At 36.4% G+C, this 25,522-nt stretch overlaps 2 protein-coding genes across 6 annotated transcripts in view; both read left to right on the top strand.

The window, feature by feature from the left end:
* LOC109101578 (dual specificity protein phosphatase 8-like) overlaps positions 1 to 6,308 on the top strand; it is a 42,793-nt gene extending 36,485 nt beyond the window's left edge. For 4 of the 5 annotated variants that reach the window (XM_042753495.1, XM_042753497.1, XM_042753498.1 and 1 more), the window contains 4 exons: positions 1,759 to 1,925; positions 2,041 to 2,200; positions 2,442 to 2,565; positions 2,839 to 6,308. In XM_042753495.1, the coding sequence (XP_042609429.1) occupies positions 1,759 to 1,925; positions 2,041 to 2,200; positions 2,442 to 2,565; positions 2,839 to 3,892 (1,505 nt within the window). In that variant the 3' untranslated portion in view covers positions 3,893 to 6,308. The remainder of the gene's footprint in view (positions 1 to 1,758; positions 1,926 to 2,040; positions 2,201 to 2,441; positions 2,566 to 2,838) is intronic. The other variant, XR_006158642.1, reaches the window with a different exon arrangement.
* Positions 6,309 to 14,433: 8,125 nt separating this feature from the next.
* The window catches only part of LOC109053354 (MOB kinase activator 2-like), a 44,981-nt gene continuing 33,892 nt past the window's right edge, over positions 14,434 to 25,522 (top strand). Inside the window, exons 1-2 of the mRNA XM_042752644.1 lie at positions 14,434 to 14,766; positions 14,808 to 14,854. Coding sequence (XP_042608578.1) covers positions 14,838 to 14,854 — 17 coding nt within the window. The 5' untranslated portion in view covers positions 14,434 to 14,766; positions 14,808 to 14,837. The remainder of the gene's footprint in view (positions 14,767 to 14,807; positions 14,855 to 25,522) is intronic.

The raw sequence follows: 25,522 nt of genomic DNA, 5'->3' as shown, positions 1-25,522 counted from the left end.
CTGTGGTCTTACTTTCACAGATCCCAGATGCCCTTTGAAATCCTTGACCTTTGAGTTCAAGGAAGAGGGATGGTAAGTCAGCACTGCTTCCCTGTTTTGTCAAAAGTAATGCATTTGAGAGATGTGGGAAAGGAAGCTGGTTCTAACAAGCCTTAACCAGGCAACATTTGTAGTCTTACTTTGGTATTGCTGACAGTATTGACATAATGACCAACCCTTTTTTAGGCAGTTATGTCACTGGGCCGGTGAGGGGAGTTACAGTTGGGGGATGGGGAACAGACATCCAGGATTTGATGCTGTATCAATGTGTTTGAACGTATTTGTGTGTGTGGTTTGGGTGGGGGGTGTATTTGAACCAGTATGGGGGTTGTAGAACATTTGGTCGGCAGCCATTCATCTACCACTGGTTTTGAGAGCTAATATGGAGGAGGCACCAGGGGCCCGTTGGTTCTGCTTGAGTGACATGCAAATCACCTCTCAGTCTTCTGTGCTGAGAGATGATGTCATTGTACCAGCCGTTGCCATTAATAGCAGGAAACAGACAGGTTGTCGCTCAAGCTCTTAAAGAACCAGGCACCCCCAAACAAATAATGGTTGTTTAGATGGTGATTTGCACATGGATAAGAGGGACAGGTGTTCCTTGTTGTCAGTTAGGGCAAAGCAGGTGGCTTTTAAAGTTCACGGTTAATTGATGTATAATTTGTCACCCATGTATAGACTGTTATGCATTAACGTTGAGCATGGCTGACGTTTCTTTTTGTTGTAAACCTTCTAATCACCTCACTCTTTATTTGCCATGACTCATTTTATTGACTTGTTAATTTTAACTCCTCCTTCCCACCCAGATCTGTTTAACACAGTCACTTTTGTTTAGACTATTGCACTGTTTCTTGGCCAGGATGAAATGATTTCATGGCTCCCTAGTTGACTGCTGTGTGTGCACGCTTCCAGGGTTACCATGTCCCAGATTCTCATGGAGCTCATCTGCGATTAAGGTCTAAACCCATCTGCCGGGGCTCACGCTCTCTGGCAGCATTGCACAGCTCACTGACTACTTTACTTTCTTCCTTTGTAATTCCATTCGGCTTTTCCATCTTTCCCTGTTACACCAATGCATTCTAGTTCAGCTGCTTATAAATGCACATGAGTCCATTTGCAGATTTTTACCTTGCATTTGTACATGTGTACATCACTGTCCAGACACCCAACACCCTATAGCTATGAATCAAGGGCTTGGTCTGCACCTGTGACCACCCTCATTCTCTAAGTCTGACGCAATTGTTCAGTTGAGGATATTAGGTCATTCAGGAAAAGGAGCTCCTTCAGACAAATGCCAAAATTGGAGCCACCCGCCTCTTAAAGAAACAGAATCCTTCTTTAGGCCAACTGGCCTTTGGTTACTTGACTGCTGTGTTTGTACATGCACTGACCTAGATTGGCATAATCTTGTTCATAACATCTGAATCCTCTCTTGCCTAGGTTTTGACAGATGATGTGTGACATCAGCATGTCTTTTGTTAGTATGAAAGGTTTTTACTTGAAATATGCCTCTTATTATTATAGGTTGCTCTTTAAGTTCTTTGTTCTGCATGAGAGATTTTGAGTTGCATCCCTTACAATAACGACCTATGCTACAACAATGACAATGTTGACAGTCGCCAAATCCAGCATTCTTGTTGGTCTTGTCTTTCTTCTATCACATAGGTAGGGGGTCATTTTGTTTCCTAACACGTTCTCTCTTTTTCTCTGTTTCTTTAGGTGGTTTTGCAGCATTCTCATCCTGTTTCCCAGGCCTGTGTGAAGGCAAGCCAGTGGCCACTCTGCCTATGAGTTTGTCTCAGCCATGTCTGCCTGTGGCAAATGTTGGTCCCACACGAATCCTGCCCCATCTCTACCTGGGCTCCCAAAAAGATGTGCTCAACAAGGTACAGCTGACTGTAACTGAGGTCTTGGAATGTTGGAAACTTTTCATTTTTTAAAACTTCCAAAACTGAAGTAGTCACATTGCATAATTCATACCTTGGTTCTTTGCACTCTCAGGATCTGATGGCTCAAAACGGCATCACATATGTGTTAAATGCAAGCAACACCTGCCCAAAGCCAGAGTTCATCTCCGAAAGCCATTTCATGCGAATTCCCGTCAATGACAACTACTGTGAAAAACTCCTGCCATGGCTAGACAAAACCAACGACTTTATTGGTAAGAACCAACTTGTGACAATAGGAGGAGAGTTTAAGTTTCCCTTGGCTGATTGATTTTCTGTAAGTGAACTTCACATGTTAGCATGAAAAGTGAGTAGCACCCCTGTGATGGTATCAGAAAGAACAAATTTGATCCTCAAAGCATATTTGCATATTTTTTTTTTCTTGCTTGTCACTGAAGAGGTATTTGGTTGTCTTGCATGTTTTGTTTGCTCACGTTTTCCCCTTCTCCCTTTCAGACAAAGCCAAGGTTTCCAACTGTCGAGTCATTGTGCATTGTTTAGCTGGCATCTCCAGGTCAGCTACCATCGCCATCGCTTATATCATGAAGACAATGGGCTTGTCATCAGATGACGCTTACAGGTAAACTCACTCAGACACCCTGCAGCTTAAATTGCACAGTCTCAGAAAGACATTTTCTGCTGGCTGTAATTTTATATCCATTTCCTGCAACATGTAAAATGGATCACATAGAAACGCTTGTAAACAATACCCATCCTGGCCTTCCTAAACACAGATTTTTGTTCAAGGCCTTTACAAGCTCACATGATGCATCTTTGTGTTGAAGATGTCTTCCTTTCCATATATGCGGATTTGTCCTTAGGGTAATCATTCTTACTCATCTTGTGTTTCCAGGTTTGTGAAGGACCGAAGACCTTCAATATCACCCAACTTCAACTTCCTGGGACAGCTGCTGGAGTTCGAGAAAGGTCTGAGATTACTAAAGGCTCTGTCCTCGGGTCAGGAGAAGTTGGAGCAGTTGAAGGAATTGTCAGAACCTAGAGGAGAATTTTCCAGTAATCCTGAAAAGGGTCGTCTGGAGGCTGAGAAGAACAGCACTGAATTGGACACCAAGCTTCCTTCTCCAACCTCCCTCCAGCAGGGCTTTAATGGCTTGAATCTTTCAGCAGAGCGTATCCTAGACACCAACCGGCTCAAACGCTCTTTCTCACTTGACATCAAATCAGTCTACGAGCCCAACCACTGTCCTCGCCTCACGCCTGCGCATACCGAAGATGTTCCCAAACTCTGCAAGCTGGATAGCCCAGAGGCTGGAGAAGCCAATGGAGTATGCCAGTACTCACCCATCAGCCCCAGTTTAGCTGAATCTCCAAGCCTCTTTCCTGAGAGCAGCTCCCGACCTCGTTTGCGGAGGAAAAGCAAGCACAATGGAAGCAGCGCTGGAAGTTCTCCTGTGCACTCGCACTTCGGACACTCACTTCCCACACACAAAAGTCCCAGTTTTGACGACAATCTGAAGCCCTCTCTGCTGCTCAGCCTTCCCACTGTGGGCACCGGGCCCATGTGGACCAAGCATAGAGACACCGTACAGGCCACAACCCCTGTTACGCCAACAGGCGAAGCCCCTTGGTTCTACAGCTCGGAGTCAATGAACAGTAATGGAGGTGGAGGAGGGGTGGTACACTTTCCTGCACTAGGATGCAGCAGCCTTCCCGGCCCATGCGAGGCTGTGCGTCTGCGGGAGAAGGTGGGGGAGCCACGGGACTCGAGGGGCAGCTGGCACGAGGACGCTCCCACTTCCAGTGCTGCCGATAAACAGTTCAAGCGGCGCAGCTGTCAGATGGAGTTCGAAGAGGGCATATCGGAGACACGCTCAAGGGAGGAACTGGGAAAGATCAGCAAACAGTCCAGCTTCTCTGGAAGCATGGAAATCATTGAAGTATCCTGACATCACCTTCACAGCCCCTGGAGACTTTAATGCACAGACAGACAGACGCCACTTATGAGTAAGGATGACTAAGAGTGGGCCTGGCAAGGCTGTGGTACATTCATATTAGTTCATAGGATTGTTAATAATGACTAGTTCTCAGAAATTGAACTTTTTTTTGTCTTTTTAAGCCGGTGGAACCGGACGCAGATTGACTTTGCTTTGTCTTTCTACTGTTTTTAAGCCATAGCCATCCCCAGATGACAGCGAGCTGAGACTGCAGTGGCAGAATCCCTCGTTTCCTCACTCTAGAAACAGACCACCCTATTCCTCATAAAAGCTTTACCAGCCTTTTGGTGTATTGAGAATCAAGCATGGCTGTTATGTTCACACTTGTTTCTTTTATTGTGCTGCCCTGGACTCAGTGAAGTTACACCGCCACAGCACAAGGAGTCAGCACAGACTAAGCCTTGGTGGTACATGCTTTTAGGGGCTGAATGAAGGCCTCTTTGTGCGGTGTTCTTGTCCACCCTGCTCCTGTATCCTAGCATTCATGGAATCCTGGAGGAGGAACCAGGCATGTCATGAAGGAAACGCATTCTGGGCGTTTTCCAATAATGTTCTCTGTCATTCTTTTGTTACCAAGATTTCAGGGTCTAGTCCTTCCCCTCCTGTGCCCAAGTGGTGATGCACGAACTGTTGTGCAACCCACGTTCCTCTCACTAAGCATGCGTCAATGCTGCTGGTATCCTTACAAACAAATAGTATATGAACTATACACAGTGATTTCAATGGACGTCTAAAGTTTTTTTTTTCTTTTCATTTTCTTAGTTACAGTTTTAATTTATTCTACTGGATCATTCTGGTAATGAGAAATAATATAAAGATTGTGGAGTTTTTATTTTTCCTCTTTTTCAGTGTTGATCTCTCTTTTTCTGTGACATTTACAAAAATACACTCACAAAACTGATACACAACTACAAGCAATATGTGTTTTTACTTGTGTGTTTTTTTTTTTGTCCTCCTTTTTCTTTATAAGGGAGTGCAGTTATTACCAGGAATTATCTGATGTTTAAATGCACTTTCTTTTGCTTTAAGAGGGAAGTTTTACAACGTTCTCATTAAAAGGGTACCACAGCGCTTTACAAAAAAATCATGTGTAACCATTGATGTCCTGCAGTGTCACAAACTAAAGCATTTGGTGTGGCTTTCGTTTGTCTCTCCAACCTGCTGGCTTGAATAATTAAAGACTTTAATCCAGCATGAATATTCTAGAGTAATCTAGAAAAATATGTATGATACCCCAGCATTGTAAAATGAGTAGCGACTCATTTTGATTTTCAAGAATTTGATTTTTGTATTAACAAGCACACAAGACGAAATGAAGGGAAAAATGACAGGGACTCTAAAGGGGTTTGTCTGTGTCCCCCATTTGTTCTGCATATTTATGACATTATTTATTGTTTGTTTGGGTCTGATTGCGGGAGGATGTGTGGATTGATGTTGTGAATGACTGACAGAAGGACCCTTTGCAGATGCTCTTATAAACTGCCGTCTTGGAGAGGAGATCAACCGCTAACCTTTTCATCAGCAAAAAAGAATACACAACTACATGCATTTGAACCTGGCTGATGGCCTGACAGTTATGTCTGCTGATCAACTAGTTTTTATTGGATTATAAACTTTATATGAAAGACCAGTAACTGATAAGAACAGAGTCTGCACTACGGTGACAATACATTCTGCTTGCTTTCTTCTCAGGGGAGCTTTTAATGAGTCAATTACATGTCTGAGCTCAGAGCTTTCTCTATTTATCCCTTTTCTCCATCTCTCTTTAGCACAAATTTCTCTTCTATTCTTTCTCTCCTTCACTCCCCCTTTCCCTTCATCCTCTCTGTTTCTCTCAGAATCTCTAGAAAGCTCCAAAGGATAAATATAACACAGAAAGGGTGTGTGTGTGTGTGTGTGTGTGTGTGTGCAAATGTGAATGGGATTGCCCTATCCATGGGAAATAGTTCAGCAATTTATTTATGTCTGTATTTTTCAGTTAGCTTTTCCGTATGGCAAATCTTGTATTTGTGCTGCTGTAAGTTTTTTCCTTGTGTGAGACATTACCTGTATTTCCTTTTCCTTCCCTGTACTATAATTTTAAAGACATTGTTATCATTATTTAAAACATGTAATAAAAAGATGCAGGCTGTCCTTTTTGCTGAAATTGTCAAATAGTTGGCAACTTATTATTATTATTATTATTATTATATTTTGTGTGGATAGCATCGTATCAACAAAACTAATTGATATAGGGATTTTTTTCTGAGAGAAAATCTTGATACCTTAGGCTGCTTGACGCAAAATACCTCAGGTTCTTTTGAAAGGCTTGTTCCTCCCCATGTACCCATTTTGTGACGATGAAACAAAATACAAACATTACAAAATATTACAGTTTTGTGATTTATTTTCCTTAGATTTTTTTTTGTAGTAGCATAGTTGTGCAAGGTCAGAGATTCTAAGAAAAAGTGTTTATGAATTAACGACATTTCATTTATTTTTGCATATTTTAAATAATTCTCTAACATTCCGCCACGGGATGAAAAAAATGGTGGTAATTGTGACTTTTTATCTTAATTCTTTTCTTGTAATTCTAAGTTTATGTCTCACAATTATGCCTTTTTTCTGAATTCTGGAAAGTTCATAATTGCAATATAAACTCAGGATGTGAGGGAAAAAATTAAACAAAAAGTCGTAATTACCCCTTTTATTTATTTATTTTTATCCCGTTGCAGGAATAATCTTCGATCGATTAGTACATGAAGTTTGTAGGCATTGCCACTTTTAAGCTTTTGATGATGCTCTATGCAAATTATATAAAGATAAAGATTCATTGAATCAGAGAAAAAAATAATGAAAAACTGGAGTTCATCAGAATATTATAGAAGTATGTGTATATATACTATACACATACATACATACACACACACACACACACACACTAATATACAGTATATATATATATAAAATGGCTCGCAAATATGCTCCAATAAAGTTGGGGATGCAGGGGAAAAAACAGTAAATGCAAACAAACCATACAACTGTGCGTCATTAAAGGAATAGTTCACCCCACAATTAAAATTTGCTGAAATTTTACTCACCCGCAGGCCATACAAGATGCAGAAGAGTTTGTTTGTTAATCAAAACAGATTTGGAGAAATGTATCATTACATCATTTGCTCACCAATGGATCCTCTGCAGTGAATGGGTGCCGTCAGAATCGGAGTCCAAACAGCTGATAAAAACATCACAATAATCCACACCACTCCAGTTAACATCTTGTGAAGCAAAAAGCTGCATATTTCTAAGAAACAATTCCATCAAGGCATTTTAACTTCAAACCATTGCATCTGGACAAAATAGTGACTTAATACTAAATCACTCCAAATCTTTTCTACATCTTGGATGGCCTGAGGGTGAGTACATTTTCAGCTAACTTCATTTTTTGCATGAATTATTCCTTTAAATTATAGCAAAACGTTTGTATCATTTTGGCAGATTGAAAAAAAAGCAGTTGAGAAGAACTGATCTGAGACATACACTGGGATTTGCATACCTGACCTTTGTTGCAGTTCTGCATATATTGCACATGCTTTGGAGCTCTCTTGTGCTGTAACTCCTCACCATTGTTCCCCTCAATAAAGACCTGTCTTTATCGTCTGCCCCTGTGAAAGAGGAGACGGTGGTATAAAAACCTGATTGAACACAGCACACTAACAGTGCTGAGTCCAAACCCAGCTGCCCACGTACAACACACACAGAGCTGCGGGGTCAAGGTGAAAACCAGGGTAAGAAAGGCCCTCCGTATGACCAGGAACACTAAATCCATTGGGAATAGGAGGAAAATTCCCCACTTCCCACTCGAGAATACCATTCTGTTCTCACTTGGCTTGGGGATTTTTCTTTCATTCCTCGTCTTGTTTCTGAATGTGAGCGCAGAGAATGAGAAGCTGTGTGGGCATCTGCGGCTTCTGGTCTGTGTAATATGTTAATAGAACAAATTTTACTTTGTACAAACAAATGAAAGCATATGAAATGGGGTGTGGGTGATACATACACGTAATCAGATGTTTGTTGAGTGTTTGGACTGTGTGTTCTGGAGGGATAATGATTACGGAAGCCCAGCTGACAATGAGCACATGATGACATGCAGTCGACACAAAAGACTCTCCTGTCTTCCCCCCTCACATCACCATCAAAGCTTTTAACATGAATGCTGTGGCTACCAGATTTCATTCTCAGTGCTAAATGGGTTCAAAGAGAAACTATTAAAGGGGGCATATGATGCGATTTAAATTTTTCCTTTCTCTTTGGAGTGTTACAAGTTCTTGGTGCATAAAGAAGATCTGTAAAGTTGCAAAGACTAAAGTCTCAAATTCAAAGAGATATTCTTTATAAAAGTTAAGAGTCAACCACACACCCCTAAAACGGCTCGTTCTAACATGCCCCCACATCGCTACGTCACTATGTGGGAAGATTTGCATAACGCAGCCCAGATGTTCACGTAAAGAAAGAAGGCGGAACTTTTATTCTCTTTGTTGCCGCCGGCACCATGTTGTGGAGATGCTGTTTCATTGTGAAAGCGAAACTACAGTGCCTTGAAAAGGTTTTTGTCCCCTTCCTGTATTTTTTATTTTTTGCATATTTGTCGCACTTAAAAAGTGTTGAAAGAACTGTGATTAACCACATTATTTTCGAAAGCTGAGTTAAATTTCACAAGCCAAAACCAGGCCTGATTACTGCCAGACCTGTTGAATCAAGAAATAGAAGCTGTCTGATAAAGTGAAGCATGCTTAAAGAGCAACTCATCATGCTGCGATCTAAAGAAATTCACAGACAGATGAGAAACAACTTAGTTGATTGTATCAGTCTGGAAAGGGTTATAAAGCCATTTCTAAGGCTTTAGGACTCCACCGAACCACGGTCAGAGCCATTATCCACAAATGGAGAAAACTTGGAACAGTGGTGAACCTTCCCAGGAGCGGCCGGCCAACCAAAATTACTCCAAAAGCGCAATGACGACTCATCCAGGAGGTCATAAAAGAACCCGGAACAACATCTAAAGAACTGCAGGCCTCACTTGACTCAGTTTATGGTCAGTGTTCATGATTCAACAATAAGAAAGAGACACAAAGGCTCGTCTCACATTTGCCAAAAAAATATCTTGCTTATCCCCAAGACTTTTGGGCAAATATTCTGTGGTCTGATGCAACAAAAGTTGAACTTTTTGAAGGTGTGTGTCCCGTTACATCTGGTGTAAAACCAACTCTTCTCATTTCATAAACAGAACATCATACCAACAGTCAAACATGGTGGTGGTAGTGTGATGGTCTGGGGCTGCTTTGCAGCTTCAGGTTCTGAATGACTTGCCATAATTGATGGAACCATGAATTCTGCACTCTATCCTGAAGGAGAATGTCCGGCCGTCAGATTGTGACCTCAAGCACACTTGGGTTTTGCAGCAGGACAATGATCCCAAACACAGCAGCAAGTCCACCTCTGAATGGCTCAAGAAAAACAAAATGAAGGTTTTGGAGTGACCAATCAAAGTTCGGACTTAAATCCAATTGAGATGCTTTGGCATGACCTTAAACTGTCCATTCATGCTCGAAAAACCCTCCAATTCTACAAAGAAGAGTGGGCCAAAATTCCTCAACAGCGATGTGAAAGACTCATTGGGAGTTATCACAAATGCTTGATTGCAGTTGTTGCAGCAAAGGGTTGAACAACCAGTTATTAGATTTACTTTTTCACATAGGGCCAGGCAGGTTTGGACAGCTTTTTCCCCTTAATAAATGAAATCATTATTTCAAAATGGCATTTTGTATTTACTCGGGTTATCTTTGTGTAATATTAAAATTTGTTTGATGATCTGAATCTTTTAAGTGTGAGAAATATGCAAAAAAAAAACGTTTTCACACCACTGTACTTTGTTTGGCCTCCCAAAAGAGGACACGACTAGAAATCAGTGGTTAAATTGTATTTACAATATTGTTCCAGAACAGTCCAACTTAAATATTCAGATGTGTGCAGCGCATTTCACGGAGGACGAGGACTGTTTCCTTTGAGAGTAGCCTACAGTGCCGGTGTCTGTTTCTATAAAGTGGGGCAGTTCCAACTTTGCAAGAACAGTCTGGCACTTCTGACTCACAGCCTGTAAGTACGTTTTCATATTTAAAGAATTTGACACTGATGATTCAAATGCGTTGTTTGTTGTTTCTTCAATCACAAATGCAGACATGGTTTTATGTTTACATGGCACGATACACAATCCAACGCATAAAAACACAGTATAAGTCATTATAATCAGTAATTATGTCCCCACTGGATTCAACAAATGGCTCGTTTGTAATGGGTTTTATTGGTTTTGTCTCATCGTGCCAGGACACAGCATCACAGTATGTTAAGGGGCGTAACATCACACGCTTGAGGTATTCAGCCATCCGTCACATGCTTGAGGTATTCAGCCAATCACAATGCACTGGATAGCTGGCCAATCAGAGCACGCCTTGCTTTTCAGAACAATGAGCTTTGTAAAAAATTAACACATTTCAGAAGGCGGGGCATAGAGGAGAAACAATAATGTACAGTATGTTGAAAATAATGTTTTTTTTTAACCTTAAACTGCATAAACACATTGCATTACACCAAGCTAAATAGTGTACTAAATTATGTGCATGTTACATTTTTTAAAAATCTTTTTATTAAATTGTATTTTTCTACATTTCTAATGTTATTAGAAATAATAATTATATATATATAATATATAACATTTGTTTATTTTAATTATTATTATTACTTTGCACTAAATATTCTTTCTATTCTTCTTGCTGTTCTTATTAGTATAATTACTACTAATTTTGCTCATCACTTGCTACCCCACCCAGTCAGATCAGACGTGGAAAATATCTATTTCCTGGGTTTGTTTAAGTGTATGTGCAGCAAGAAGATAAGTAATAAATAGGTTCATAAACAGGTTTTAAAAGGCTCTTCAAAACCTGCTTTAAATGTTAATAATAATGCGTTATGTTCTAATTAATTAACCATATTTAACTCTGCCTAATTAACACATTGGAGGTATTTGTCTGAGTGCAAGAAATTTGTGTTATTATAAGCTATTAGATATGAGAGTGACAAGTTCCTGAGAAGCTGATTGTTCCCAGATGCAGCCGTGTTGTGTGCCAGACTGCTCTCCGATCCCAAAGTGTATATATGGCAACTTATAAAACTGTTACATCATAGCAACAATTCTCTTCAATTGCGTTTGCTGGAGTCGGTAGGTAACTTTCCGTGGGATTTCTCGCCCCATTGCCTGTGTCCTCAAATGACCGTAAATCAAAAGCATGTGAAAATTTTTCTACACTATAAAAGAAAAACCACAGAGACTTACTATAACCAATTTTATAAACTTTTGGTGCCACAAAATTATGTATTCATGCACTTTATAGCATTTTTATGCTATGTTAGTGTGGCTGCCTTCCAATGTCAAGTCAATTAAAAAAAGGTTTTGCCATAACCTGAAAACAGCCACTTCAATTTATAACAGACCTCTTTACAAACCTGGAGTGTAATTATTTTAATAACTGTTTGACCTGCAGCCAATGTTCCCTTGAGTGCAATGTAGCAGCTTTCAAGCGCTTATGCTAATTGCTAATGCAATTTGAATTGAAAGTATGTCTTGCACATTGTACAAATACAGTCCTCTTTGGTTTCCTGTAAAAAAAAAATAATAATAAAATAAAAAAATATATATATATATATATATATATATATATATATATATATATATATATATATATATATATATATATATATATATACTATATATATATATATACTGTATCTTATAAACTCTTGCCAGAAATATTAGAAAAAAATAACCTTTTTGGTATGTATTATTTTGCAACAATATTTCATTTATTAACTAATTTTAATTAAACTTAATTTAATGTAAAATGATTTTTCTCTAATTAAAAAAATTTTAACATTCTTTAAAATGTAGACTTTAAATGGGGGTCTTGATCTTCTTGACTGTATGTACCAAAAAATAATTGTATTAAAATAAATCTGTTATTATGATGATTTTTTACATAAATTTTTTTTTGGAATTTAGGCATCAAAGCAACATCATTTTCACCTTTTGAAGATGGGCAAGTTATCTCATTATATTTTCTAAATTTTTACACAAAACTATTCAACTCTGTTACCAAAGATTTCACAAATATTTTCCTTTCGTTTATGGTAAATATATGTTTATCAACAACTAAAAACCAATATTTTGCCTCAAATTATCCACCCCCAATAAGTGACGGCTTAATTAAGGCAACATTTTCAGCCCTGTTACCCATTCTGGCATTGGTTTTTTTTATTATTATTATTATTATTTACATGTAATTTTTAATTATAATGCATTTATTTTGCTTCATATTTGATGCTTCTTACTAGAAAACCGCAAAATCACCCAAATCAGACTTATATTTACTATGTTCCAAATGTTGGTCACAGGGTTGTTAAGTAATATAAACCCCAAAGAAATAAATAAGAAAGCTCATATATAAATAAATAAATAAATAAATAAATAAATAAATAAATAAATAAATATACATACATATATATGATTTTGTTTGACGTAATGATTTTTTAGAGGTTAGACACCACCCTTCACAGAACATTTATTTTAAAATATATATTTTTAAATGTGCCATGCAAGCTGTGTACTTATATCCCAGGTTTCACCAGTTTTCTTGGCCTTTGTATGGTGCTGCCATCTGTTGGTGGTTGGTGACCTTGTTGTTCCTGGTTTATGTCATCAAGGAGGCCAAACAGCAGTCTTTCTCCTACCACATCACTTCTGCTCTCCTGTGATTTCAATGATGCCAATATAACTGTCAGGTGGGCCAATGTGCTCTTGAATCAGAGGTAGGTCTGAGTCCTCAGGCGCCGAGCACATCGCTCAGGGGAAGCCAGGAGACGGCGTGTCTGGAATCAGAGAGATGTGTATTGATTTGTACAGTTTTGGCTCAAGGTGAACGTCTAAAGGGAATCAACCTTGTGTGCTAAGATTTCACGTAAGACCTGGTCATAACCTTAAAGTGATGGTTCTGTCATCGTCTACTCATCTGTCATCCTCATGTCATTCCAAACCCATGTGACTTTCAAAAAAAGAGACGTTTAACAGTATGTCCAGAGACTGTCCTTCTCCATATAATGAGAGTGAATGGGGACTGGGGCTCTCAGTCTCCAAAAATAAGCATTACAAAGACTTGCGATCTATATTTTAAGGATTTGTTTGGTGAACTGACTAATTTAAGTAACATAAAGCTGTCATAAGGACTTTATATGACTACATGAATTCTGTTAAATACTTACTGGTGCTTGTAGCCATTAAGACAGCCGCATGTCATTCCGCTAGTGCTAAGTTTATTTTGTGGTTAACTGAAAAACCCTACATCGCGATTAGATTTGATCAGAAATTATTCTGTGTAAATAAAGTAAATTTCAAGACTTGCTATCATTTTAGTCTTCACCTGTGTGACTCCTCAGAAACTCACTTTGAAGAGAAGGGTCTTCAGGAACTAGCGCTCCCTCAGTCGTAAATTGTTTTTTTTTTTCTCCTCGATTCTACCTGAAACTTCCTCGAACTTTAAAGACTTTTCTTTTTAAATAAATGGTTCCAGAGTGTATAATTACACTCTGAAATGTCGCTACAAATGACCAATTACACAACACTGAACATCTGTTAGAGTTCCTCCAAAAGACTAAGATGCGGGTTAATGCAGGTGTTCGCGCGCCCCTAGCGGCTGATAGTAGAATTGCACGTCTTTCAAGACGTCAGTATTAATTTAACGTATTAATTAATTTGTATTGATAATTATAATGAATGAAAATAGGTATTTTAAAATAAAATGCGTAGAACTAATAAATAAATCAATTTCAGGTGGCACTTCAGGCAGGGTTAGAATATGGTATTAAAGTGTGAAAACCTGCCGTAGAGTTGCCATATAATTACATTACAGCTCCATCTTTTGGTAAGATGAGAGGTTGTTCTTTATTCCCTGACATGACGACAACTTTGATAGTGAAGTTCAAAATAAAGTATATGCATGAAATCAGTGATAAGTAAAGAAACAGTTATAGAATATGTATCATTTAGCCTAAATATTAAGTGAACAGACTTGAATAGCAAGAATAAATTCTGAAACTTATGCTAGAAATAATAATAATAATAAAACCAAATTATAATAAATGGGCTAACTTAAATTAAATTGCATCAAACTGCATTCAGTAATAATAAATTAAAATAAAAAGAGCGGGTTCCGAGAATTAGGAATGAATATTATTAATTAAATGTGGATGTGTCTCTTGCAGGATATTTGAGTTTATTTATAAACTGCAGCTGAGGTGAACAATGACAGGCACGGAAGCGACGGGGCAATCGGGCTGTGTCTCAAAGCCTAGTACGCTGACTAACTAGACCGTTTTTGCAAACATTTTTTTTGGTTTATTCCGTTCTTCAGCGCTGAAAGTAATCTCGCTGGGCTTTGAAACACAGTCCGTGTTTACTTCCGGATTCCTGAAATCAAGCAGCAGCGGGACTGTCCTGAAGCGTTAGACACTGAGTGTACTTCATGCCTGCTTTACAGACACCAAGACACGAGCGCCGGAGCACCGGAGCACCGGCATCCCACGACACGAGCAGCACAGCGCTGACAACTGACCCCCACCAGCCCTCATAGCACCAGCTCATTCCGAGGCTCTTTAGAAATCAGTCAAAGTCAATGAGGAGCAGCTCCGTGTCCAAACCTGTTATAGCTAACATTTAGACTCCACTCCAGAAAAACCGAATCCAGCCCTGGAGATCATTTTAAACAGCCGCTGAAAGTCAACGCAGGGCTGGCGTGGATCCTCTGCTAGCAGCATGGACTGGTTGATGGGGTGAGTTCACTTATTATTTTGGCCCCTTATGAATTATCACGTGCACTCTTAAAAATAAAGCTTCTTAATTGGCATCAATGGTTCTATAAAGAACCTTGAACATCCACGGAACCTTTCAAATCCAGAACAGTATTCTAAAAAGGTTCTTTAGATTTTTAAAATGTTCTTTAAAATGGTTCTTTTAGGAGCTGTTCACTGAAAGGTTCTTTTGGGAACCAAAAATGGTTCTTCTTTTGCATCACTGCGAAAACTCCCTTTTGGAACCTTTACTTTTAAGAGTTCACATTTTTAGAAATTTAAGAAATTTAAGTTGTTTTCCTTAAAAGTGAACACGCTTTGAAATGTAGTAGAATCCGCTCACTGGCTGTATTGGACTGTATTGGAAGTGGAAGTCATTCTGTAGGATTTAATTAAGGATATCGTCTGACATTGTGTAGAACTTTAAACAGAACATGGCACCTTGTTCTACTCGTGTGGTTTCCTTCATAACATCCTGCCACATGAGAAGCTACACCCTGACCTGTCGGGTTATTTTAGGTCAAGAATCAATCAGAAGACTTAAATATTTGTCACCGATGTATTACAGAATAATCCATTAAGACGTTTACTAGTTAGTTTTATAGATTTTCTCAGGTATTGGCGAATGGTTGGCTGGAAATCTATCAGGAGGTTAGTTTTACATTAACTTGATTGCATGAGATCTACTTTTTTCCCCCGTGTAAACTTAACTTTGAGTTACATCTTACCTTAAAGTTTGAGTATGAAATACTGTATGCTTGGTAGGGTAGTAAAAAACAAAATGCATCATGTGGTTTCAAACCTGTATTTCATTTTTCTGTGGAACACAGAAGAAAGTATTTTGAAAAAAATGTCTTTTTGGCCTTACATTGAAAGTCAGTGGGGTCCATAAAAACTTGAATGTGTTTTATCTACTGATAGTGTATCGGGGTCATTTTATACATCGTTCGATACCTTTGTTTGATAGCATGTCTTATCATGTTTTAGTTCAGTTGACATATTTTCCTTCAAGCAAGTCTCTTGTTTTCAGTAGTCCTGATGACAGATGTTTAATCTGACGGTTATTATTTGCAGAACAGTAGAGACACTGTTATTTTTAAACTGTTGACTGACTGTGGTTCAAGATTAGATTTGGTTGTTTTCATATCAGTCGCAGGTTCGGATCTGCTCAGAGCCTTGCTGTTTTCGTTTTGGGTAATATTGCAATTTAAAATGGCACTTATTTGCGTCTGCCTTTAATTCACGAGTAATTATACAGCTGACATTGCATGTGCAAAGCAAGGAGCAAGCTTCCATGAGCAGGTTGATGCTAGGCTACTGGTCTCATAACAGGACAGTTATTTGTATATATATTTGTGTTTAATTCTTTATTTGTTTCTGCAGAATTGACTGATGAATGTTGTCCAGAGATTTCTGTGTGATGTATATGAAAATAATTAATTAAGAATTAAATTAATAGATTTTTTTTTTTTTTTTTAACCATGGAAAAAGCTGCTTTTATGGAAACTTATTTCTGCTATGGAATAAAAGACTTTAAAAAGGTATATCTTGCAAGACTTTATCTTGCAATTCTAAAAAAAACACAAAAAAAAGGCCTATTGTGAGTCAATAACTCAATATAAACAATCCTTGGCAAAAAAAAAAAAAACACTTCCTTGTCTTAGAACTTTGAGATAACATCTCAAAAATAATTTTAAGTTTATATCTTGCAATTTTTAGTTTATATCTTGCAATTCTTAATTTATATTACAAAATTCTGAGTTTATATCTCACAAATGCACAGAAAAAAGTCAGGATCGTCAGAGATGAACTCAAAAAGATGCAATCACTGTTTTTATTTTTTTTTTTTCAATTTCACAACGGAAATAAGATTTTAGTATAGTGTACTTTTAGTATACTGTGCCCTATGATTAATTTTATATCAGTATTTAAATTTTTTGAAAAATCACAAAATTTATACTGAACTTCATAAGGGCTCCTATTGTATAATATGGAATATTTTTAATCATCTTAGCGGCAAAGTCAATGAGCTTTGTGAACTCTTATCTGCACTCCCATTGGTTGTCGCTGCATTATGTCACTGCTCATTTGCATAAAGTCGAACTATCTGTTGCTCATGTTGGATCAAATCAGGAACTCTCATTGCAAATGAATGACTTGCTGTCACTTCAAATAGATGTCACCCATCAGCACCTTTAGGGTGTTGATTAGCTGTTGCCATGCAGACTTTTCTGACTGACTGTGCAGATTCCCATATGCAAAAGTAAAAGCTATAATTTATTTCTATGACTATGAACATGCAAGATGAAACATGCAGCAGAGCGTAATTTTAAGAGCATCTCTTTGCTGTCAGTGAGAGGTCACATGTGGCTTCAGCCTTATAGAAAAGGTCAGGCATTCCTATGGGTTTATGCCATCATGCAGCTGGTTTAACAGGTCCAAAGACAGTGCCCATACATTCACATTCCTATCTCATTACATAAGCATCCTCTGTTGAACTGCTGCTGCTGTTATTTTCTGTTCTAACCACAAAGCATCATGCTGGCCGTTGCAGGCTGGTAGGTCAAATCCTTTCCTGTTTTGATGTGTTGCATAGGTGGCATTTTGGCTTCTGCCCTGTGATTCACCCTGCATTCTGGCAGAAAAATGGGTTGAACTGTGTTTATTCAATCTTGCAAGTAAATTTATCATGAAAGACAACATGAAAGTCATTGGATAGAATATTATGCAAGAAATAATTCAGGTCAGGACTCGTTTTTACTTGATTTTCACAACCCAATCTCATGTGAAAATGTAACTATTTTACAAAGTGGCCATTGTAAAAATCACTTTGTATGTATAAAAAATCAACATTTCGTAAAATATGTTTCTGACATGAGCTTTTTCTTACAGTGTGAAGAATTTAAATTTGTATTATTTTACACATTTATTGGGATCTGTCAATATACATCAGTCAATATTGGATATTTAATGCTCATTTGCCTTGTTTTTACACTTATAGCATAATAGCATGATTTAAGTTTGCCATCAGCTGAGTTTTTTTTTTAAAGTTAATCTTTAAAAACACTTATAGGACTGTTAAATGTAATCTTTAGATAATTGCAAAATAAATATACATTTTTCAAACTGCGCAGTATAATGTTTTGAAAATTCATATGAAGAATTCAAAAACAACTGATTTTTATTTTTAATTTATTTATTTAATTTATAAAAGTAATACAGAATAGTACAGAATTGGCCATTTATCTGCTATAATCCATAACATGTCAATAATTATCATATTATCACTTATCGCAATAACGTCAATAATTATCATTTATTGGCAATAGTATCAATAATTATCATCTTATCATTTATCGGCAATAAAATGTCAATAATTATCTTATCATTTATTGGCAATAACATCAGTAATTATCATTTATCGGCAATAACGTCAATAATTATCTTATTGCAATAACGACTGTAATTATCATTTATCGGCAATAACGTCAATAATTATCATCTTATCATTTATCGCAGTAACATCAGTAATTATCATTTATCGACAATAACGTCAATAATTATCATCTTATCATTTATCGCAATAACATCAGTAATTATCATTTATCGGCAATAACGTCAATAATTATCATCTTATTTATCGCAATAACATCAGTAATTATCATGTTATCGTTTATTGGCAATAACTTCAGTAATTTCATCTGATCATTTATCAGCAATTAGCATTTTATCGGTTATCAGCAATAATGCAAATAATTATCAGCTTAGGTTATTGGCAATAACATGTCAGTAATTATCATATCATTGATTGGCAATAGCATGTTTGTATTTATCATCTTATCATTTATCAGCTATAATGTCAATAATTAGCATTTCATCGGTTATTGGCAATAACTTCAGTAATTATGATCTTATCAGTTATCAGCAATGTCAGAAATTATCAGCTTATCAGTAATTGGCAATAGCTTGTCAGTAATTATCAGCTTACTGGTATCTGCCAGTATTTTAATATCAGTTTATTATTCTCTGTCTTGTTTGATTTCATGTTGTCTTTAATCTGCTAAGACAAAAGGTCTGTAAAGAAACAATCAGGTTCTGTCAGGGGACAGGTTAGCATCCTCATTTGAATGCTAGCAATAGTTTTATAGACTTTAAGCTGTATTGGTGTCAAGGAGGGCACTTGACACACATACGATGGAGTACAGAACTTTTATTGGAGTGGAGATTTCCAATATGTAGAAAAAATAGCGATTACAGAAAGGCCGGAGGGAAGGAAGTGCTGTCCGCTGGGTGGAGGGAGCCATTGTTTTCAGAGCAGTGCTTTATGGGAAGTGTGTCAGATTTTACAATAGCCATGACATTTATTATTCCAGGTCAAGATTTTAGGACTGGTCAACTTCAGTTATTAGTTACGTAGTTTGCTATATTGTTTAAACATTTGATAACAAACATTTTTTTTTTTTTTTTTTTTTTTTTTTTTTTTATGTATTTGTTTCCTGTAGTAGACCAACAGTAGACAGCGATACATGGAATGGTAAACTGTGATAAGTGAGGGTCTGATGAATGAAACATTATTATTTGCAGTCTTTAGAACTGTTTTTGACTTTGTTGTTTGGTGAATTATGGCAGTGTGTCAGTTCCTTCTGAAAGGTCCTGGTCTGTCCTTGGGGTTTGTACTTGTTTTACTTGGCATTGCTGCTTACTTGCTTGTTTGCTTGCAAATTCTATACTTAGTGCAGAACTGACAGCGCGAGTACGTTTCAAAACAAGACCAAAGCTGAGTACATGAGGCACTATTTCAATTAAATAGAAATGCAATTGGATTTTTTTATAGTGCCTGCTTGTTTAAGGGTCAGTGGTGCTGTAACTTTTTTTGTTTACATCTCTTAATTTATTCAAAATTACATTAAAAATCCAATTCATTTATACAGTGACATTTCTATGATGAGCATGTTTTTAATTTATGATTTAAAATACATATATATTTAGGTGCATTAAGTAATGAAATGTCTTTAGCATAAAAAAACAAGTAGTGTTTAGCATTTGAAAAACTGTTGTTCACCAAATAAGTCATGTGGTGCAACCACTGTGCAAATAAAACAAGAAAATCATAATGAAAACCACAGCAAACCCCAATGACTCTCAAGATCAGGAAATCAAACCATTTAATAACAAGGCAAGGGTAGTTCAGGTTGTAAAATGTCATGTGGTGCAACTAAAAAAATATTTGAATTAATGTCAAGATGTTTGTAAAGTAAGATACTTTTTAACTTAAAAAAAAAACTATATAAAAAATTTCTAAACAAGAAAAAGTTTTTGTTTTCTTTATCATCAACACTTTAGTTTGCCGTTCTCAAACAGGTGTAGAATCAGTAACTAGAATTTGTATTTTGATGTATAATATATTGTGGACAAATCATTTGTGTTGTGGCCAATGTGTATTTTAGCTAGTCATGCTGCAAGACTGACACTTTTGTTATAACTGATAACCTTTTGTAATTCTGTTGACCTCTTATCTTAAGTGAATGGCTAACAGTTAGCTCATAAAGTTCACATAGTCATTAGCACTGTAAAGCAAACACCACCACACAAAATGTCAATAAACTAGCTTTCTTTAAGGGTCTTGAGGTAGCTTCTGAAGAACAGATTCTTCAGTGCCTCCATCAGTCTATTAAAACCAAAAACAAACCCTTATGCCCTTAAGTCTGAATCTTTGTGTCTTTGTTATTGGCTTTCGAGGAGGAATGTCTGCTGTCAGCCAATGAGCTCTGATTAAACAGAAGGTCATGTGATCCTGCCTTTCTTTAATTTGATTTGGTCCTGACTGAAGTACAGTATGTCATTTCCTTTCACTCATATTAACTATTATGCTGTTGTCATTATTAAAACTGCATCATGACATGCCATGACAGGCTCTTTTGATGTTTTTGATATTGCTTTTGTTAAAATAGTTACCCTTTGTAGTCAAAATCTCTTTGTATGGAATAAAAAGTGATTTCAAGGCCTTTCTGGTCTAATCAAAAGCAAAGATTTGCCATTGACAACGGTTTAATGATTTTCAATAGGGTCTTATAGTTCAATTAACTCTTACTGTACAGAAGGAAGGAAGTGTGTTTGGCAGTTTCACAGGTTTCGTCGTTTGTTGTTATAACGCATGCATGCCGTCTTCAGACTGGATCCCGTTATTTCATCTGTTTAGTGCACTTTGTATGTCTGAACAGAACAGCTGGGAGATTAAATACGCCGTTTTAAACGACATATTGAGCTCATTATATCTCGTTTATATGTTTAAGTGTACTAGACATCGTACGTAAGGATTGTATGTGTTTATGTCCTTTTGTGTTCATTTTTTTTTTTAATTAACATCAAGATTTTCATATTTTTTTAAACATCTTTTTTGACTTCAAATTAATTTGAATGCTTGATTTTTTTATAGTCTCTCAATTAACATGAAATTCTAAAATGTGCAACAACTTCCTAAAAGTACTTGTCAGCTTCAGGTAAATAATAAATAAAGTTATATGTGTGTGTGTAATATATATTTTTACATTCACATTAACTGAATTTGATGGTAATACTTAATTCTGTTTTCTAAAGACTGATCAGAAATTATGAGGTTAATTGTAATTATTTTATTGTATTGTCAGTACTGTTTTTTTTTTAAACACAAAGGTTAAAACAAAACTGCATGTATTTTAGTCCACTTAATGAAAAGATTAAAAAAAGTTGTAATTTTTATATTTATATAGTAATATTTTTATTATTAATAAATAACATCAAATACTGTTCTGAAATAATTAATAAAAATAGTCAAATAAAAGTACTTATATAGTAATCTATAGTAACATTTATTTTTTAATACATTTGTTTAATAATGTAAAATTTTTGTAGGTTAAATAGTTTTATTTAATTGTGTTATCTTTATTACAAAACACACATTATTCTTCTGATTACAATATAGCTGCATATTATAGGAAAGGGGTGCCCTCACAAAGATATCATCATATTACAGGGCCTTATAAATTTGTTAAGAATTGTTCCTATGTGATTGAATGAATAAATTCCTTTTTGGACACTGTATTTATTCAGCAATTAGTTTCAGAATAAATGATTTAAAAAGAAATTATAATATAAACTGTCATATCAGTTATTGACCTTAACATAGAAAACATAATTTCGTAATCTGTATTGACTTGAATTCCTATATTTGGTGTTTTCATTCATAATGGACCAAAAACAGTTTGTTTATTGCACAATATCACCTTTAACCACTTAGACTTGTGTGCTGTGTAATTATTAAAAGGAGGACTGCAATGCATCCAGCAACTGGACGGCAATGTCCAGGTCAGGTCAGTTCACATTCCTGAGTCAAACCCAGGCTCGTTCACACAGCTGCAGTCAGGAGCAGAAGATCCCAGAGGTGCTGATATTACTGATCCACCCGCAACCTCAGTCCATTCAGCACAAATAAAAGACTTCAATCACAGCCTCAACAAAAATGGGTCTACACAGCTGATGTATATCTGGACTTGGATTATCATAGTTTAAAGAGTTATATATAGATGGATGGATGGCCAATCAATAATTAATTTATTAATAATTATTAATAATATTTATTTATTTGTTTTATTTTTATTAGTTTAAAATTACATATAAACTGCCCTTGGTTTAGATACTACTAGGCAATTAAATTAAATGCACTCAGTTTGAATGAGAATTTGAGTGAGTTTTCTTGATTTTCCTCTCATATCCGTTCCCACTCATTTTAAAAGCGAATGTATCGATTGCTAAACGTCTGAAAGGAACTCACAGATTCAAAAGAGTGATAGGAAATGTTGAAGAGGCGCGTAACGTTTTTCACATCTCACTGTGGATGTGGCCGCTGAGCTGTCACTATTGAGAACAGATCTTGTTCTTTGCAGACAGGAAATAATTTACATTGTAAGACACAGTGAGCGATTCACAATATGGGCCCTGAATGACTGAATAACATGCTGATGTTAAATGTAACAATACTCTGGCCATGAGACACACAGATCTACGTCAGTGTGTTTCTCACTTGATATCTCTGTATAAAAAGCACATTTGCTAAAGGAATCACTGCTTCCACTGCAGCACAGAACAGTTGTCTTATTGGGCAGTTAGTGTCTTTAGCAAGTAAAAGCTTGACAGCTGCAGAACGCCCCGAAATGACCTCAGACGGACGGTAACAACAACTGTGCTCGTCTTGTTTTTGAACCTTGAGGTTTCTGTTCTCTGTTTAATCAACGTGGTTGTTTATGGACATTTATAATGTTAGAAAAATGTCTATTTCAAAGAAATGCTGTTCTTTTAAATATCAATTCAATTAGAAAACAGTTATCTTAAATTGTAATGATATTTCACAATATTACTGATTTTACTGTCTTTTTTATCAAATAAATGCAGCCTTAAGCAAGCAAGTTTATTTAATAATAAAAATAAAAAAATAATAAAAAAATATATTTTTTAAAAATCATAAAAATAATTACACCCGATGCATACAAAATCAAAATAACAATAAAAGCAAAGAATAAAAATGATTAAAATTTTATTCAAAATGTGTTAAAAACAGGTAATATAAATAAGATACAGTACAATCATAATATAAAATAAAATCTTACCAGACTCATACTTTTGGATGTAATTTTAATTGTGATGGACATAACACTGGTGGAAATGTTCATGACTTTTCAGAAAAGAGGAAAAAAAAAAAAATACAAAAATGAACCCAATTAGTCTGTTTACAGACATTTCGTCATTTTTTCCCAGAACATTTTCAGACATCCTGTCAAAATCTCACCCATCTTTCTCATGTCTGAAATGTGTTTGCAGAACTATGTGAAACTCCTTGTGTCAGATGTTCTTCACCGTATGAAACAGAAATGAAACCATACGCGGTATAATGACTTCAAGTGTGATGCTCTAGATTACAGGATATTGCAACGAGACGAAACGGTTACGCTGAATCTACCCACGAAAACCCCATAGTTCAGTCTCGAGTCAGAAACATGAAGAAAACCACCTGATATGAAGTTTCACAATCATTCATGCGGGTGGTGGGAGGGGTATTAAAAGTGACTGTTCACCCAAAAATAAATATTCTGTCATCATTTACTCATCCTCATGTCAGTTTACCCATACGACTTGCTTTCTTGCATAAAGCACAAAAAGAATCGTTTAGAAGAATGTTCAAGCTGCACTTTTCCATACAATCAAAGTGGGAAATGGATGAAAACACATCATAGAAGTACATAGTTTCCAATATGTTTGTTCCCTGCCCAAAAGTGCTATGTACTCTTTTTACACACTAGATGGCAGCACTTCATCACCTCCAATCATAACTGCATCCTCTCTCCAGTAGTATATCTTTTTTACTGCTACTGTAAAATAAGTTTCATGCATATTTTTGGCATATTTATACATGTTTATGCCACCTATTTCTCTTGTTTGATGGTTCATCTTCACAGTTTATCAGACTGTGTAAAATGCACCAAAATGTAACTAGTAACTGCTCCTTTCTGTGTGTTTAAAGCGTTGTTGAAGCACGATGGGAAGTCATGAGTGGAATGTTCTAGAGGAGTAAGATGAACGCAGTGTCTGTTATAGACTCACTGGTATTAACATATTCAACTTGTGCGAAAACTGATAGACTAAAAATAAATAAATACAACTAACTTTCTCCTGGCGCCTAATAGTTCAAGCTGTCTGAGTTTCATTGCCTCTGCTGGCTTAATCGGGGTTTGGAATCGACTTCGTCATTGCGTTGACTCTGCCACCAAAATCTTGTTATGTTAATTAGGTTAGTGAGGCAACAAATAGAAATAATATTTGTTTTATTTTTTTTTATCTTTTTTTTTTTATTTAGTTATGTTTTTTGTGTGTGTTTGGTTCATGGGTCGATGCTGATTGATTTGGTTGTGTATGATGAACGTCCAGCAGGAGCTTGAAAGCAAAGACACTTGAAACTATTTCAAACAGCAGACTGTAAGATGCCACAAAAGCCTCTTCCGTGGCTAGTTCTTATATAGTAACCTTAGAGGGATTGTTCACTCAGAAATTTAAATTCTGTCATTAATTACTCACCCTCATGTCATTCCAAACCGGCAAGACCTCCGTTCATCTTCAGAACACTAATTAAGATATTTTTGATGCATTCTGACCCTCCCATAGACAGCAATGATAATACCACGATCAACGTCCAGAAACATAGCAAGGAGATCAGTAAAATTATTCAGGTGACAACTGTAATTTTACAAAGCTACAAGAATACTTTTTGTGCACCAAAGATGATGCTGAGGGTGATACAGAGAAGATGAATTGTTGAATAATGTTTTTTTTTTTTTCTTTTGCGCACAAAAATATTGTTGTAGCTTTGTAAAATTATGGTTTAACCCCTGATGTCACATTTTACCGATCTCTTTGCTACGTTTCTGCACATTGATCGTGTTAGTACCCTTACTGTCTATGGGAGGGTCAGAGAGCTCTTGGATTTCATCAAAAATATCTTAATTTTTGTTCTGAAGATGAACAAAGGTGTTACAGGTTTGGAAAAACATGAGGGTGAGTAATTAATGACAGAATTTTTGGGTGAACTAACCCTTTAATGATCAATTATACATGAATTATTAA

The sequence above is a fragment of the Cyprinus carpio genome, chromosome B25 (genome assembly GCF_018340385.1).
Source record: "Cyprinus carpio isolate SPL01 chromosome B25, ASM1834038v1, whole genome shotgun sequence".
NCBI classification, from domain to species: Eukaryota; Metazoa; Chordata; class Actinopteri; order Cypriniformes; family Cyprinidae; genus Cyprinus; species Cyprinus carpio.
This window is presented reverse-complemented; position numbering and strand designations above follow the sequence as displayed.